The sequence below is a fragment of the Bos indicus genome, chromosome 5, assembly GCF_029378745.1.
Source record: "Bos indicus isolate NIAB-ARS_2022 breed Sahiwal x Tharparkar chromosome 5, NIAB-ARS_B.indTharparkar_mat_pri_1.0, whole genome shotgun sequence".
In the NCBI taxonomy this organism is placed as follows: Eukaryota; Metazoa; Chordata; class Mammalia; order Artiodactyla; family Bovidae; genus Bos; species Bos indicus.
In genome coordinates, this window is record NC_091764.1 from 108223002 (window position 1) to 108236122 (window position 13121).

Sequence of the window (13121 nt, forward strand, 5' to 3'; positions counted from 1 at the left end):
TGCTAAACTTTGGAAAAGAATGTGAAAGTCTTGAACTTACTTTCTCATTAAAAACATGTATTCCAGTTCCTCAGAAGGCCCAAAATGTGAAATGAGAAACTGCAAATTAGACCTTTGGGAGTGAGGCTAAGCAGAGGAAGGCTAGAGAGACGCACGGTTGATAGAAGCCAAGGCAGTGACGGTGTGCTAATACCTACTGTTATTCACAAGGACAGGTCCTCAGGAAGAAGACCAAACTGAAGAAGAAAATAGGGAACAATACGGCTAATCTGCCAGTCAACCCTGTACATGTTTCAGAATATATTTTTATGGAGAGGACAGATATAAGAAAGAAGACCTCAAAACTGTAAAAACATAAATGTAACTGGGTTTTTGTGTATCTTGAGAACTTGATGATACTGTTTAGAGAGCTTGGTGAATCATTCAAGCAGGAAAGCTAAGATGAGTGTAGATTATTGGGTTTAGTACTGAGTGAGCAGAGAAGGACATGCCATGTGGTCTGAGCAGGAAGCAGTGTGTCCCGTGTGCGTTGGCACTGGCCGTGCCCAAGGCTGTGCTCACCATGCTGTGTCCTTCAGCCCCCGCAGCCCCTGGGAGACCTGGACGCTCAGCTGAGAAGAACCCTCAGTCCCGAGAGTGGCATGCTGACGTCTGCCGTTGGAGTGAGTTCTGATGACCTTGATAAAATCTCCCCATAACCCTCATGTGTTATGTTCCTGGGATGTAAGCTGTGACCTTGACCACTTTGAATACCTTTAGCACCGAAGTGGAGTCTTTGCTTTTGCTCCAGTCAACAGAAATGAGATGGTTAATGAAGGAGTAACACTGACCTAGTAGCATAACCGAGCAAGACATTGGTTTTGATTTTCTCATCTTCCCTGTAGTTAGAGCTCTCCCACAGACCAGCCCTGTGGATTCCGTGTTTATGCCTGGGAGGAGGCCACACTTTTAAGTTTGAAGTCTTAACGTCTTCCTTTTAGGCTTGTGACAAAATAATGTTCTGATTTAAGTTACCTTTCTGTGAATATCCACGTTTAAGCATTCCATAAGAAAAATTAAGAAAGGGATTTGGAAAGGTTAAGACTCAAAATTTCTTTTAAAAATCTCTGAAACATCCATCTTTCTTTATATCAGACTAGTTTTTAGGTTACTATCTGTCTTTCTTTATATCAGACTAGTTTTTAGGTTATTAAAGAAAAATCACCTTAGACAAAAGCGTTTCTTCACACATCCTGTCTTTCTGGCCAGTGGAAAGGCAGCAGGGAAGAGACCCTCTTCCTCAGCCTCTGACGCTAAAGCCGTGGTGGCGTCTGTGTGTGTCTTGCAGCCCGTGTCTGTGGTGGCTCCAACAGCAGTTGTGGAGACCGGAGCCCAACTTCCGAAGGATGGTGAGAGCACCCTTCTTCCTCTCTGTTCCCACGCCAGGCCTTCCTGTAGTTGATGGGGGGAGGTACACGTTCTTGAGAGTTTGCAGGTGTCCTTGAGACTGTCAGAGGACATTCTTACGTATTTCCTGATTGACAAGAACTGATACTAACATCTAGAGCAGTAGGGTCATGAGGTTTTTACTTCTTTTTGAGTGGTGGCTTCCTAGGGGGTAATGATAGTTTCTTAGCATAAAACTCTGTTTTTAGCTAGGCCAGATCCTTGCTAAAACATAACAAGGAAATTCAAGCATATTGATAAAAGTTAATTTATTCACAGCCTCTTAGTTTTTGAGATGTATAGAAATATAGAAGCTTGAACAGCATGGATGGTGAAAATGCACATGTAAGAGTTCAGATTCTCAGTTTTAAACATTATTTGTCTATTTCTGAATTGTTTAGAATTGGCATGTCTATAAAATAATCTGTTTTTAAAAGACACATTTCCAAAAAAATTTAATTCTGTAAAAATTATCCATACCAACAGCTTAAATGTTTTATTACAGCTTTTATCATGATGTTAGTTGTAGGTTCATATCAACTATTGTTGTTATAAAGTTTTGTTGTAAATCTCTTTTCACCATCAGTCCCACCGAACATGGGAAATTTGACACTTTTTTTGTTGTTGCCTTTTCCCAGATAACCATCCTCCTCAACATCACCTGCCATAAGTATAATTCCCTGTATAACTATTAGTAAGATTGCCTGAATGCTCTTACTACTTCCTGTCTTCCTTAAAAGTGCTAAGTTTCACTTAAGACCTTTCTAAATTAAATTATTTTCAAGACAGTCACACTATGAATTGGCTCTTATTTTGAAAGAAGTGACTTGAAAATCAGTGGAATAGATGAGAAAGTCTAGAAATGGACAAACTAAAATGGAATGTAGAATATGAAAAGGATGGCCTTTAAGTCAATGAGACAGATGGGGTATTTCACTAAGTAGTTTGGACAACTGGACAGCCATCTGGAAAAAAGTAAAGATGTATCACTAGCCTAGGCCAAAATAAATTCAGAGTGGAACAGAGATGGAAAATGCTGCCATAAAGCAGAACTGTAAGAAAACAAAAGGGATCTTTTTTTCCCCACTATCTAGAGCAGAGTTGACAAACTTGTTCTGTAAGAGGCCAGAGAGGAAATGCTTCAGGTGTTGCTGGCCATCCAGTCTCTGTCACAACTACTCAAATATCTAACCTATTGTAGCTCCACAGAAGTAATAGATAATAAATGAATGAGCTATGTTCCAATAAAATTTATTTATAAAAACAATCTGTGGGCTAGATTTGGTTCACAGATCATAGTTTGTTACTCCCTGATACAGAGAAAGATGTTGTTATTACATTTAATACCCAGCCCAGAAGCATTAATAGATTTTCAATTTCTGCATGGAGGAAAAGTACTGTTACGTCCAAAGATAAAGATAAATGAAAACCTGGGAAATGTGTGTGTTGTATATGCCTGTCACAAAAAGGACTTTGTTTTGCCAGTATAAAGAATTTCTGTAAATTTGGCATAGACCAAAATTAAAAAAAAGATAACGGGGGAAAAAAACACAAACATAGACGTGAAAATATTTAACTTCCTTTATGAAACAGAACAGTAGAATAAAACTACAAGTCGTCATATTTTTCCCCTGTCCTTGGTAAATTCATAAGTTAATAGCCACTGGAGACTTGGTGTATATATATAGCCTTTTTGGAGATCAGTTTATGTCTGTCAGAGTTTTAAATGGCAGTGATTCAGTACTCCCATTCTTAATTTACTGTACAGATTTTTAATATAAGAATATACATATTAGAGCATTTGCTGCTATAAAAGTCTGCTATAGCTAGTTCCCATTTAAAATGGGTCTTTAGTGTCCTCAACAGAATCTCATGATCTTTGAGTTACAGGGCAGAGCTATAGTGTCCCTGCCCGTCAGCCTTAGTATCTCTTCTTGTGTGAGCTAAGCCAGGAAGCCGCGTTGCTGCTGTGTGGCTTTTATTCCTCCACGTGGTGTGCTGTCCTCTGTATGGTATACAGGGGAGACAGAGGGTTTCACAGCGATGTAATCTTTACACAGAAGGTGTCTGGTAGGAAGGTGAGCAGTAACCGTTTCCCCTTTTGGGCGCAGCGAAGGGGGACAGACAAAAGGAAGTGTTCCTCTCCTCTAACGAGTTTCTTCTTGGAATGCGCAGTTTCTGTTGACTCTGCTTCTGGCTAGGGAAAGGAAGCTGCTAAAAAGATGCTGACATTCGTTCTCTTCCTCCTCGGTGTAGTTCTTTCAGTCTCTCAAGTCACAGAAGCTCCTGTCCTTGCGCCCACTTCCACAGCTGGTGTTCTGAAGATGGGGCGATTTCAGGTGAGACTCTCGCTTTTAAGGGGTAGTGTGTGTGTAACGAAGGATCGATCCCCGATATGGTGAGTGGTGGTGTATGTATGATAAGGGATTTCCGATTCCGGGGTGGGAGTGTGTATATAAGAAACTTACATCTGTCTTTGGGGACCTAATTGCCATCAATGATACGTCTTTTTTAGGAGCACTTTAGAGCTGTTTATCATTTTCCTCTCTTAAAATAACACATGCTCATTCAGGAAAATGAAGAATACTCAGAGTGGTATTCTGAAGTACTCTGAAGAATACTTAGAGAAGCAGTGGACAGTTGTCCTCCCTGCCCATCCTCCTCTTTTCCTTTTGCTCTGTGCATGTGTGGACCTGACATTGACCCTGCTTCTTTTCTGATAGCTCTCTGTAGCTTTTCCCATTTAGGGGTAGGGTTACCTAGCCATTCTCCTATTGTCAGTCATTAGGCAGTTTCTAATTTTTTAATAAGTAACAGTAAACATCTTTGTATAAAAAAGTTTTCATGTTTAGGATAACTTAAGTTTGATTTCCATAGTGAAAATACTGAGTCAGCATCAAATGACACCATGTAATTATATTTTCCCAGTTGGGAAACAAGTGAATATTTTCTGGGTTAGTGATAGGGATATGGCAAAACCAATACAATATTGTAAAGTTAAAAAAAAAAAAAAGAGTATGAGATAAAGATGCTTTGGGATTAAAAAATCTTTTTCTGTTTTCTTAGCTACTTTCTAGCTATTCTCAGGATAGCACTTGAAGCTGGGGGTATTGGATCACATTCTTCTTATTTGTAAAGTGTTCTCGGAGTTTGTGGCTTCACTGACTGTATTTCTAATACATTGTTGAACTAGCACAGGAATCTGGATCCTTCCTTTAGCGCTAGCTAGTTGTCCTATTTCTTGAAGCTTAGCTGTCATTTAACATTTATTGGATGTAATCTTTGTAGTTTCTCTTGTTTACAAGCAATCGTCAATATTCTGTGACCTGTTGTTATTTATATTTTAATAAGATGTGATCTGAGTCCTGTGCACAACAGGAGATAATGGAAGTAGCGAATTTGCTGGGCTTAGCCAGCTGCTCAGAATGGGCATCTGACTGCACATCTCAGTGCAGACGTGTCATGCTCTGCAGTGCGGTTCCTTCTGTTTTCGCAGTCTGAGGTGGAGGGCCTGTGTAAACAAATGATCAGCCTACTCAGACTGGGACTTGAAGTGCTTCACTGTTTTATCATCTGTTGTGAAAATGGAGTGTCTGGGAGTTCTTTAGTCTCACTTTGGTCTATTGTGTCAGGTCTCAGTTGCAATGGATGACCCCCAGAAGGAGGGTAAAAGTAAGTCGGAGGATGCCAAGTCTGTCCACTTCGCATCCAGCACGTCAGAGTCCTCGGTGCTGTCAAGCAGCAGCCCCGAGAGCACCGTGGTGAAAGCAGAGCCCAACGGGCTGGCCGTCCGGGGCGCCTCTGCAGACATGCCTGACAGCGCCCACCAGCCACCTGCCTCAGAAGCTGGGCAGCCTAGCAAGGTGGGCCGTTTTCAGGTGACCACCACAGCGAGCAGAGTGGGTCGCTTCTCTGTGTCCAGAACTGAAGACAAGATGGCTGAGGTGAAGGGAGAGGAGCCAGTGGTCTCTCCTTTCATGGACTCAGAACACGACATTCCTCCCACCGTGACGCCAAAGAAAGAGAAACCCGAACTGTCTGAGCCTTCGCATCTGAACGGGCCGTCTTCCGACCTGGAGGCTGCCTTCCTCAGCCGGGACGTGGATGCTGGCTCAGGGAGCCCTCACTCCCCTCCGCAGCTGAGCTCCAAGAGCCTTCCTGCCCAGAGCCTCAGTCAGAGCCTCAGCAATTCCTTCAACTCTTCCTACATGAGCAGCGACAATGAGTCAGACATTGAAGACGAGGACTTAAAGTTAGAGCTTCGCCGACTACGGGAAAAGTGAGTGTGTTTCTCCCATGAGGGTGGCAGCAGAGCTGTGTGAGGACCCAGTTCCTGGTGCTGGAGAGGTGACACAGGAGCGGGGCCTCTGGATGTAGTTCTTGGAAGGACTCAGGGCATCCCTAGTTACAGAACTGCCTCAGCACCTGTGCATGACTGCTACATGTGGTTTTTAACACTAGCACTTCAGCGTTATTAACCTAATCTTGACCATTTCTTAGCCTACTGAATGAATCTGGTAATGGCACTGGGGTGTAGAATACTTGAACAGGTTTTCTTGGTCACAGTTGACAAACTGGATTTGAGTTGCCAGTTCAGTATCCTGTATAGAGCCTCAAAGTCAGGAAATCCTTCTGGAACATCATCAGCCATTTGTGGTTGGCTAGTAGCTTTTTCTGGAGAAGGAAATGGCAACCCACTTCAGTACTCCTGCCTAGAAAATTCCATGGATGGAGGAGCCTGGTGGGCTACAGTCCATGGGGTCGCAAAGAGTTGGACACGACTGAGTGACTTCACTTCACTTAGGAGCTTTTTGGAATTGGCTTGGGTGGTAGAGGCCAGCAAGAAGAGCTGACAGACGAGAATCTCAAGCTGGTAGAAGTTAGATGAAGTGCATTTGAGGGACAGATTCATTAGTAAGTAAACCTGTGCGTGAAGGTGAAATCATGTTAATTCTTTTTGGAACAGAGGTGGTTATTCTATTTTTTAATTGTTTGGTTATCTTTTGTAGACATCTTAAAGAGATTCAGGACCTGCAGAGTCGCCAGAAGCACGAAATTGAGTCTTTATACACCAAACTGGGCAAGGTTCCTCCTGCTGTCATCATTCCCCCAGCAGCCCCCCTTGCAGGGAGAAGGAGGCGACCCACCAAAAGCAAAGGGAGCAAGTCCAGTCGCAGCAGCTCTTTGGGGAATAAAAGCCCTGGGCCAGGTCAGCCGTGGCCATCCTGTCTTGTGTTTCTGTCTCCATCTGTGTGTAGAAGCTGTTGAATATTGGCTACTTGAGTTGAATTAATTGTGAAGGAGTTTGACTTTCCTATAGTCTCACTTCCTTGCCTTCACTCCCCATGTTTATAGAACCTCTTTTTGAGCCTGGAAGACAGGGTAGTACTGTGGCCTTTTCCTGTGTTGCCTGTATTGCTGTCTGGTGGTTTCCTTCATGTGTAGTTGTTCTTGACTCATAGAACTCACATGTCCCCAAACTCCTAGGCAGCTGGAAGAAAACACACTGTTTTCTCTTTAGTAAAGTCCAGGTCAGTTCTCTCTTTTTAATGAGTGGAGTGGTCATAATCACAATTGGGATGAATGTAAATTTCATATAGGTGTTTGGGTATGTCATGTGATAATGTCCTTGATTAAAGTTTTGTTTTATTTAGCTGTATGGGAATAAAGAACATGCTAGTATTTATAGTCAAAAAAATAGTTAAATCATAATCTCTTATTTTTGTGGTTTGCCTGTTTTTTCTCTATTATGTAGAGTTTTTCCCCTTCGGTGAAGTTATGGTAATGTTAGATAACTAGTTGTAAGTAAAAGCAGCTGTAACACACTTACATACTTATACTCCAGTACACTTGGCACTTGCTCTTCAGTTCTCATGTTAACTGTATTGGACAGCACTTGCAGGCCTAATAGCTTCCCATTCTCTGCAAGTTTTCAGGGGCCCAAACCTTTTCTCTGGGATGTTAGAGCCAATTCATTATGAGATGTGAGATCATAAGTCACAGCAGCTAATTTAGATTCTGATCCCAATTTCAGCCTTCTTTTGGAGTGTACTTCTGTTCCACTAATTATACTAAGGAATAGCCAGGTGTCCACTTCAGGACACCTGGCTAATGAGTGAAAGCTGCCTATCAAAAATAACTCTAAATATGCATTACTCTATAATCCCTGTATCATTTTTTGACACCTCTTTGTACTTGATTGACACATGGACCAGAAGGACTAAGGAGAGACTGTCTGTGGACCACTCTCAGCTATGAGAGGGTAAAAGGCAGGGCTGAGGTCACGCAGTGGCGTTCCCTTGTCTCCTGCACGTGCTGTCATCTTACCCAGCTTGGACTCCTGAGTCCCCCGGGTTATCTGCAGCTCAGCAGCTTCAGGGACGGGGTCCTGCAGCCCTGTTGCCTCTCCTTCATCTCTTACTCCCCATCCCGTCCAGAGGCTTTTGCCCTTTGGTCTGTAGCTTCTGACCTGTTATCACTCCCTTGGTGGGACAAACAGCAGACAGTACTGTCCAGGGCAGGGGGAGAGCTGTGCCCTGCCTCACACCACTGTGTCTTCTGACAGGTACCCTGTCTGGCCAGAGTGCAGCTTCAGTCTTGCACCCTCAGCAGACCCTCCCCGCTCCTGGCAGCGTCCCGGAGACAGGGCCCAACCAGCTGTTACAGCCTGTGAAGCCATCTCCTTCCAGTGACAACCTGTACTCGGCCTTTACCAGCGATGGTGCCATTTCAGTACCAAGCCTTTCTGCGCCAGGTCAAGGTGAGAGCCACAGGCAGCCACCATCCTCCGGGAGCCTTGAAATGCAGACACAGCCACATGCAGGGCAGAAGCCTGGGGCAGGCGGGTGGCTTGGGGGAGCAGCTGACCTGGAACCTGCTGCCTACATGGTTCTTTGGGCTGCAGAGGGGGGTGGGTAGCAACTCGCTTGGGTGGGATCACTGCTCCGTTCTGGTGGAAGTAGGTTTTCTTCAAGGGATTACAGCAGAAAGTAGCCCTGTGACGCCTCAGTGTGGTGCAGGACTCCTTTGGGATTTGGAACTTATGATTTAATACTGGACTAGGGTTTCCTGAAACCAGATTCTTAGGTGTTTTAGCCCTTTCTGAAAGTTAATGCATTTGTTCAGCCAATGTAGACTTTAATAATTTCTAAGTGTGAGAGAGACATACTAAAGTGAATAGCCCTAAAATTCAAGTTGCTACCTTTAATCTACTTCCCAAGTATAGGTCATTTAATAAACAGAGGTTTAATAAAGTGATCACTCAGAACATTCCTGTAGAGGAAAGACCTTTTAGTAACATTAGACAAAACTTAAAAGCTGTTGGGCATCTGGGTGGAAAAGAATGAGGGGAATCTAGATGGCAAACGGAGGTGCCTTTGCTGCAGCTTTGCGAAGGTTAGAGATTAGCCTGTCTCTGAGCGTGCTGGTGGGTGGCGCAGTCTGGGCTGGTGGGGGACAGACCTGACCCCTGCCTCTGGCGCGCAGGCCTGTCCTGCAGGCTCGTCCCTCTGTGTGCCGTCCTAGTACATCTGGCTCTCAGCTCGGGTTCTAACGTCTCGTAGCTGTGTTCTGTCTCTTCTCTCCCTGTTCTCCCCGTTCTTCCCCTCTCACAGGCTGTGCCAAGTTTAACTGTGCGTCCGAGCAGGTGACGTTCAAAGCTGGCGGCAGGAGGACGCGATTTCTGAGTACGCCCTGCTTGGCTCTTTGTGTGTAACACCTTTACTCTTCCTCGCCCCTGTGTCTGCCGCGGGTCTTGTCTCACGCAGTCCACCCTCATCTGTGTCTGTGCATCGTCTCTGCGGTGGCTTGGCTGAGCTAGTGTCGCCCTCAGAAGTTTGGGCCTCTGTTAATTACGATAGAAGATGGAGATCTGATCATAGGTTTCTGTAAACTTCAAAATGAATTTTCTGGTAGAACTGCCTCTTCCTCAGCCTGTGCCAGAGGGCAGCACGGTGTCCAGGGCAAGGGACTGCTGGGTCGTTCAGCATAGTGATGCCTGCGCGCCCAGCCATGCATAGTGCTACCCCTTGCTCTGGCATTAGGAGTCACAGCAAGCTTCCTGACCGCCGCTGCAGGGAGAACTGAACCCCTGTTTTTGTATTATTTTTCAGAGTAGATTGAAAGTTGTTTTTTTTGTTTTTGTTTTTGTTTTCGTAATCTCAGTTAAGCATAACCACCTATCAATTGTAAAGATGCTGGAATCTCTTCCCTGGATGTTTTCACCACCACTGCCCTCTGAGGGTTTCAAAGAGGGTTTTGGTGTAGTTCGTCTTATAAATTAAGCTCACTAAGACCGAGGGGCAGCACCTGCAAGCCAAGATGGGCTTTTTAACAAAATCGCTGGGACTTCTCAGCTTTCTTCCCCAAAACAAGGCTCCTGCCTCTCCAGCCCACCTCCCTGCATGTGGAGTGTGGGTGGTCCTGCACAGACCCGGTGAGATCACAGGCACGAGGCAGGAGCCCAGGGAAGCACACGTCTTTTCTCTCTAATCAGCCTGGCACATTCCAGTAGTTGATAAGCATATGTTGAAATGAGAATTTTAAAAACAAAACTGAGGTTTAAGTAAAAAACCTTTGTTTAGAGCTTAAAAGATCTTCTCTGTTAAGGCCTCAAACTTCTGATGTGGCTGTTGACATACTTTTTAAGTGCATGTGCTCGGACTGTCGTCGTCTCTTGAGTGTGGTTCAGAGGTCCTTGGGCCTCATACAACACTAGTCCAGGGCTGTGTAGCCCAGAGGGAGGTGGAAGGCCTTCCCCGCTTGGTAGGGCAACGGCTTTCCTGGCAAGCCTTAGTGGGTGAGTGAAAGTCACTCAGTCGTGTCCAACAGTTTGTGACCCCATGGACTATACACAGTCCATGGAATTCTCCAGCCAGAATACTGGAGTCGGTAGCCTTTCCCTTCTCCAGAGGATCTTCCCAACCCAGGGATGGAACCCAGGTCTCCTGCATTGCAGACGGATTCTTTACCAGCTGAGCCACAAGGGAAGCCAAAGAATACTGAAGTGGGTAGCCTGTTCCTTCTGCAGGGGATCTTCTGGACCCAGGAATCAAACCGGGGTCTCCTGCATTGCAGGCAGATTCTTTACCAGCTGAGCTGTCAGGGCCTGGCTAGGCTAGGCTGACCAACAGTGTTAGCTCCTCGGCACTTAAGTCAGCACTTGAAGTCCTGTGTCCAGTTAGATGACTGAAGGGACAGTAACAGCAGGGGACAAGTGTTTGGAGGTGTCAGTCCGGTGTTATGTGGCCTGTAGTGTCTCAGAGGGAAGGAGGAAGACCAGGGCATTTTTGTGAGGGAGGTATTGTGTGACAGGCACCTCTTCGGTTAGCTCAGAACATTCCCATCGCACTTGGAAAGGTAGGTGGTGTTACAGTGTCGTTCAGATGAATGAGAGATCCTGCCTCCGTTGAAGGCACGTCAGTGTCCATCATGTAAGCCTTTGTGAGCAGATCGCAAGATGCAGATTTAAAGCAAATAAACCCAGTGGTTTAGGACTGCCGAGCCCTGGTTCAGTCCCTGTCGGGGAACTAAAGGCCCAAAAGCAGTGTGGTGTGGCCAAAAAGAAAAAAAAGTTGAAAGAGCAAATATGGACAGAGATATTGGGCTCTCGGGTGTTGGGGTCTTAACTAGTCTGGGGTGCTTCACTCTGTGCTCAAAACAGATAATGGTTTGGAAGCACGGCTTGGCTTCATGCTTTATTTTTGTTTGAAAGTTGCTCGTTTTCCACATACTTTTAAAAGATTTTTCTAGGGGGGACGGGGTTAGTATGTATGTCTAGGGTTTGGAAATAGTGTGTTAGCCAGTTTAAATGAGAACTGTAATGATGGTGCCACCTGTCAGCCTCCTGTGGTGGAATTGCGAATGCATTTAATGCAGTGCGTCCTAACAGCCCAGCAGGAGAAGCAGGAGGGGGCCAGGGCGTGGAGAGACTGCCTGGGTATTCGAGGTTCCAGCAGTGAGGCCAGAGCCCCAGAAGCCTGGTGTGGGGCTCGCTCCTCCAGACAGCGTGGGGTGGGGCCGTGGGCCGGGAGGGGCCCCCGCGCAGCCCAGGCCCTCTCCCCTCCCTCTCTCCTGCTGGGCCCTGGTGTGCTGTTTGGAGAGTCTAATTATTTCTACTTCTGTTTCCTAATCTTTAACACACTGCTCTCTCTTTGTGCTTCAGGGAAGATGGTGAAAAAAGTCTGCCCTTGCAACCAGCTCTGTAGTAATTATCCTTTCTTTCCGTTACTTCTGGTCCCTGACTGTGAAGCCCGTCGCCCTGAGCTCTTTGCGCCCCGCAGCCTCTCGACTCCTGGACCCCAGCCCTGCACCCTTTTCTGGTGTCGTCTTCAACACACTCAGTGGTTGCCACTGGCTCTCCTTCCAGATTCCAAGTCCCCTCACAGTCCATGCTCTCGGTGACAGCCCACACCCGGCTCTGTGACAGCTGTGGGTGGGGGCGCCCGCGGGTGTGTGTAGGGCGAGTGGGGCTGCCTCGCGCCCCCTGAGGAGTCAGCCAGCTGTGTAGATGGTGCAGACAATGGCAGCTGCCGCCAAGGGGCTCTTCCAGAAAACGGTGCTTGGGAGGCGGGCAGTAAGCGTGGCTCATAGTGGGCTCTTGTTACTAGAAGGGGGCAGGGGTGGGGGCTGACTATATGGCAGGAGAACATTTTTGGTGAGAAAGCATGCACTCACTGCTTTTAGAATTTTTGAGCAGAACTGAGAAGGGTTTAAAGGACAGTGAGTGTCCTCTGAAGGCTGGCCGTGTCTCAGAAACACCTGCTCTGCTGGTTTCGTCACCGCTTTCCTGCTGCCACCAACCACGTGCACCCCCATTCTCCTGGGTTTAGTAGCCAAGCCAGCTTTTCCTAGAGTTAATTTCTGCTTGGAAAGCTGGGGGGTGTGTGTCACCCTCCTGTGGGAAGGCGGTTTGCAGAAGCCAGGATGAGAAGGTGGCCTGTGTGGCTGGCGCTCCCCCGGTGTCCACGCTGCACCCAGTGTCGAGGGGCCTCGGCACCCAGCTGAGCCGGCCTGTGGCAGCTGCGCTCCCCTCCGTGGCTGCTGACAGCTCTGCTCACTTGTGACCTCTGTGTCGTCCTCATCGTCTCACTCGCCACCAAGCTCACACCGCCGTGGTCACGCACACGGGGGGCGGGGGGCGAGACGGTCCTCGTGCATGCGCTGACACCCACCCCCACCCCCGTCCCCGCCTGCGCTGCCTCCCTGCTGCCGTCCCGGAAGCCTGTGTCCTGTGCGTCCCACTGTCCTCCTGGGTGCCGCCCTGTAAGGAACTCGGCCCCGGCCCCCGCCCGCTGTGTTGCCTGGGTGCTGAGAAGCACGGGACCTCTGCGCTGGGCAGCCTCACCTCACGACAGCTGTTCCTCCCGCACTCGGGCTTGGGTGCCCAGCCCAGGCGGGTGAGCCACCCCCGTCGTGGGGCCTGGGGGGTGGGGGGCGAGTTGCTTCTGGCGCTGCTGGACTGTGACAGCGGGCAGTGTCCGCACGTAGACATTCAGCCCTGGCCTTGACTGGGGATCTGGAGTCCTCTTGGCTCATGCCTTACAGTGGCCGCTTACAGTTATTCTGCAGCACATGTGAGATCTGGTAAGAAAGTGGGGGTGCGGGGAATACACAAGACCCTGACTCTTCTTTCCCTCTTCCCTCAAACCTGCCTCTCGAATAATCGCCAGTGTGCCCTCCAGCAGAGCCGAAATCAG

The 13121-nt window shown here is 47.3% G+C and overlaps 1 protein-coding gene across 15 annotated transcripts in view; it reads left to right on the top strand.

Moving 5' to 3' along the window:
* WNK1 (WNK lysine deficient protein kinase 1) overlaps positions 1–13121 on the top strand; it is a 129891-nt gene that overhangs the window by 112703 nt on the left and 4067 nt on the right. For 12 of the 15 annotated variants that reach the window (XM_070788670.1, XM_070788673.1, XM_070788671.1 and 9 more), the window contains 9 exons: positions 579–662; positions 1328–1388; positions 3682–3764; positions 5058–5704; positions 6435–6634; positions 7991–8185; positions 9039–9131; positions 11588–11629; positions 13095–13121. In XM_070788670.1, coding sequence (XP_070644771.1) covers positions 579–662; positions 1328–1388; positions 3682–3764; positions 5058–5704; positions 6435–6634; positions 7991–8185; positions 9039–9131; positions 11588–11629; positions 13095–13121 — 1432 coding nt within the window. The remainder of the gene's footprint in view (positions 1–578; positions 663–1327; positions 1389–3681; positions 3765–5057; positions 5705–6434; positions 6635–7990; positions 8186–9038; positions 9132–11587; positions 11630–13094) is intronic. The other 3 variants (XM_070788682.1, XM_070788683.1, XM_070788684.1) reach the window with 1 other exon arrangement.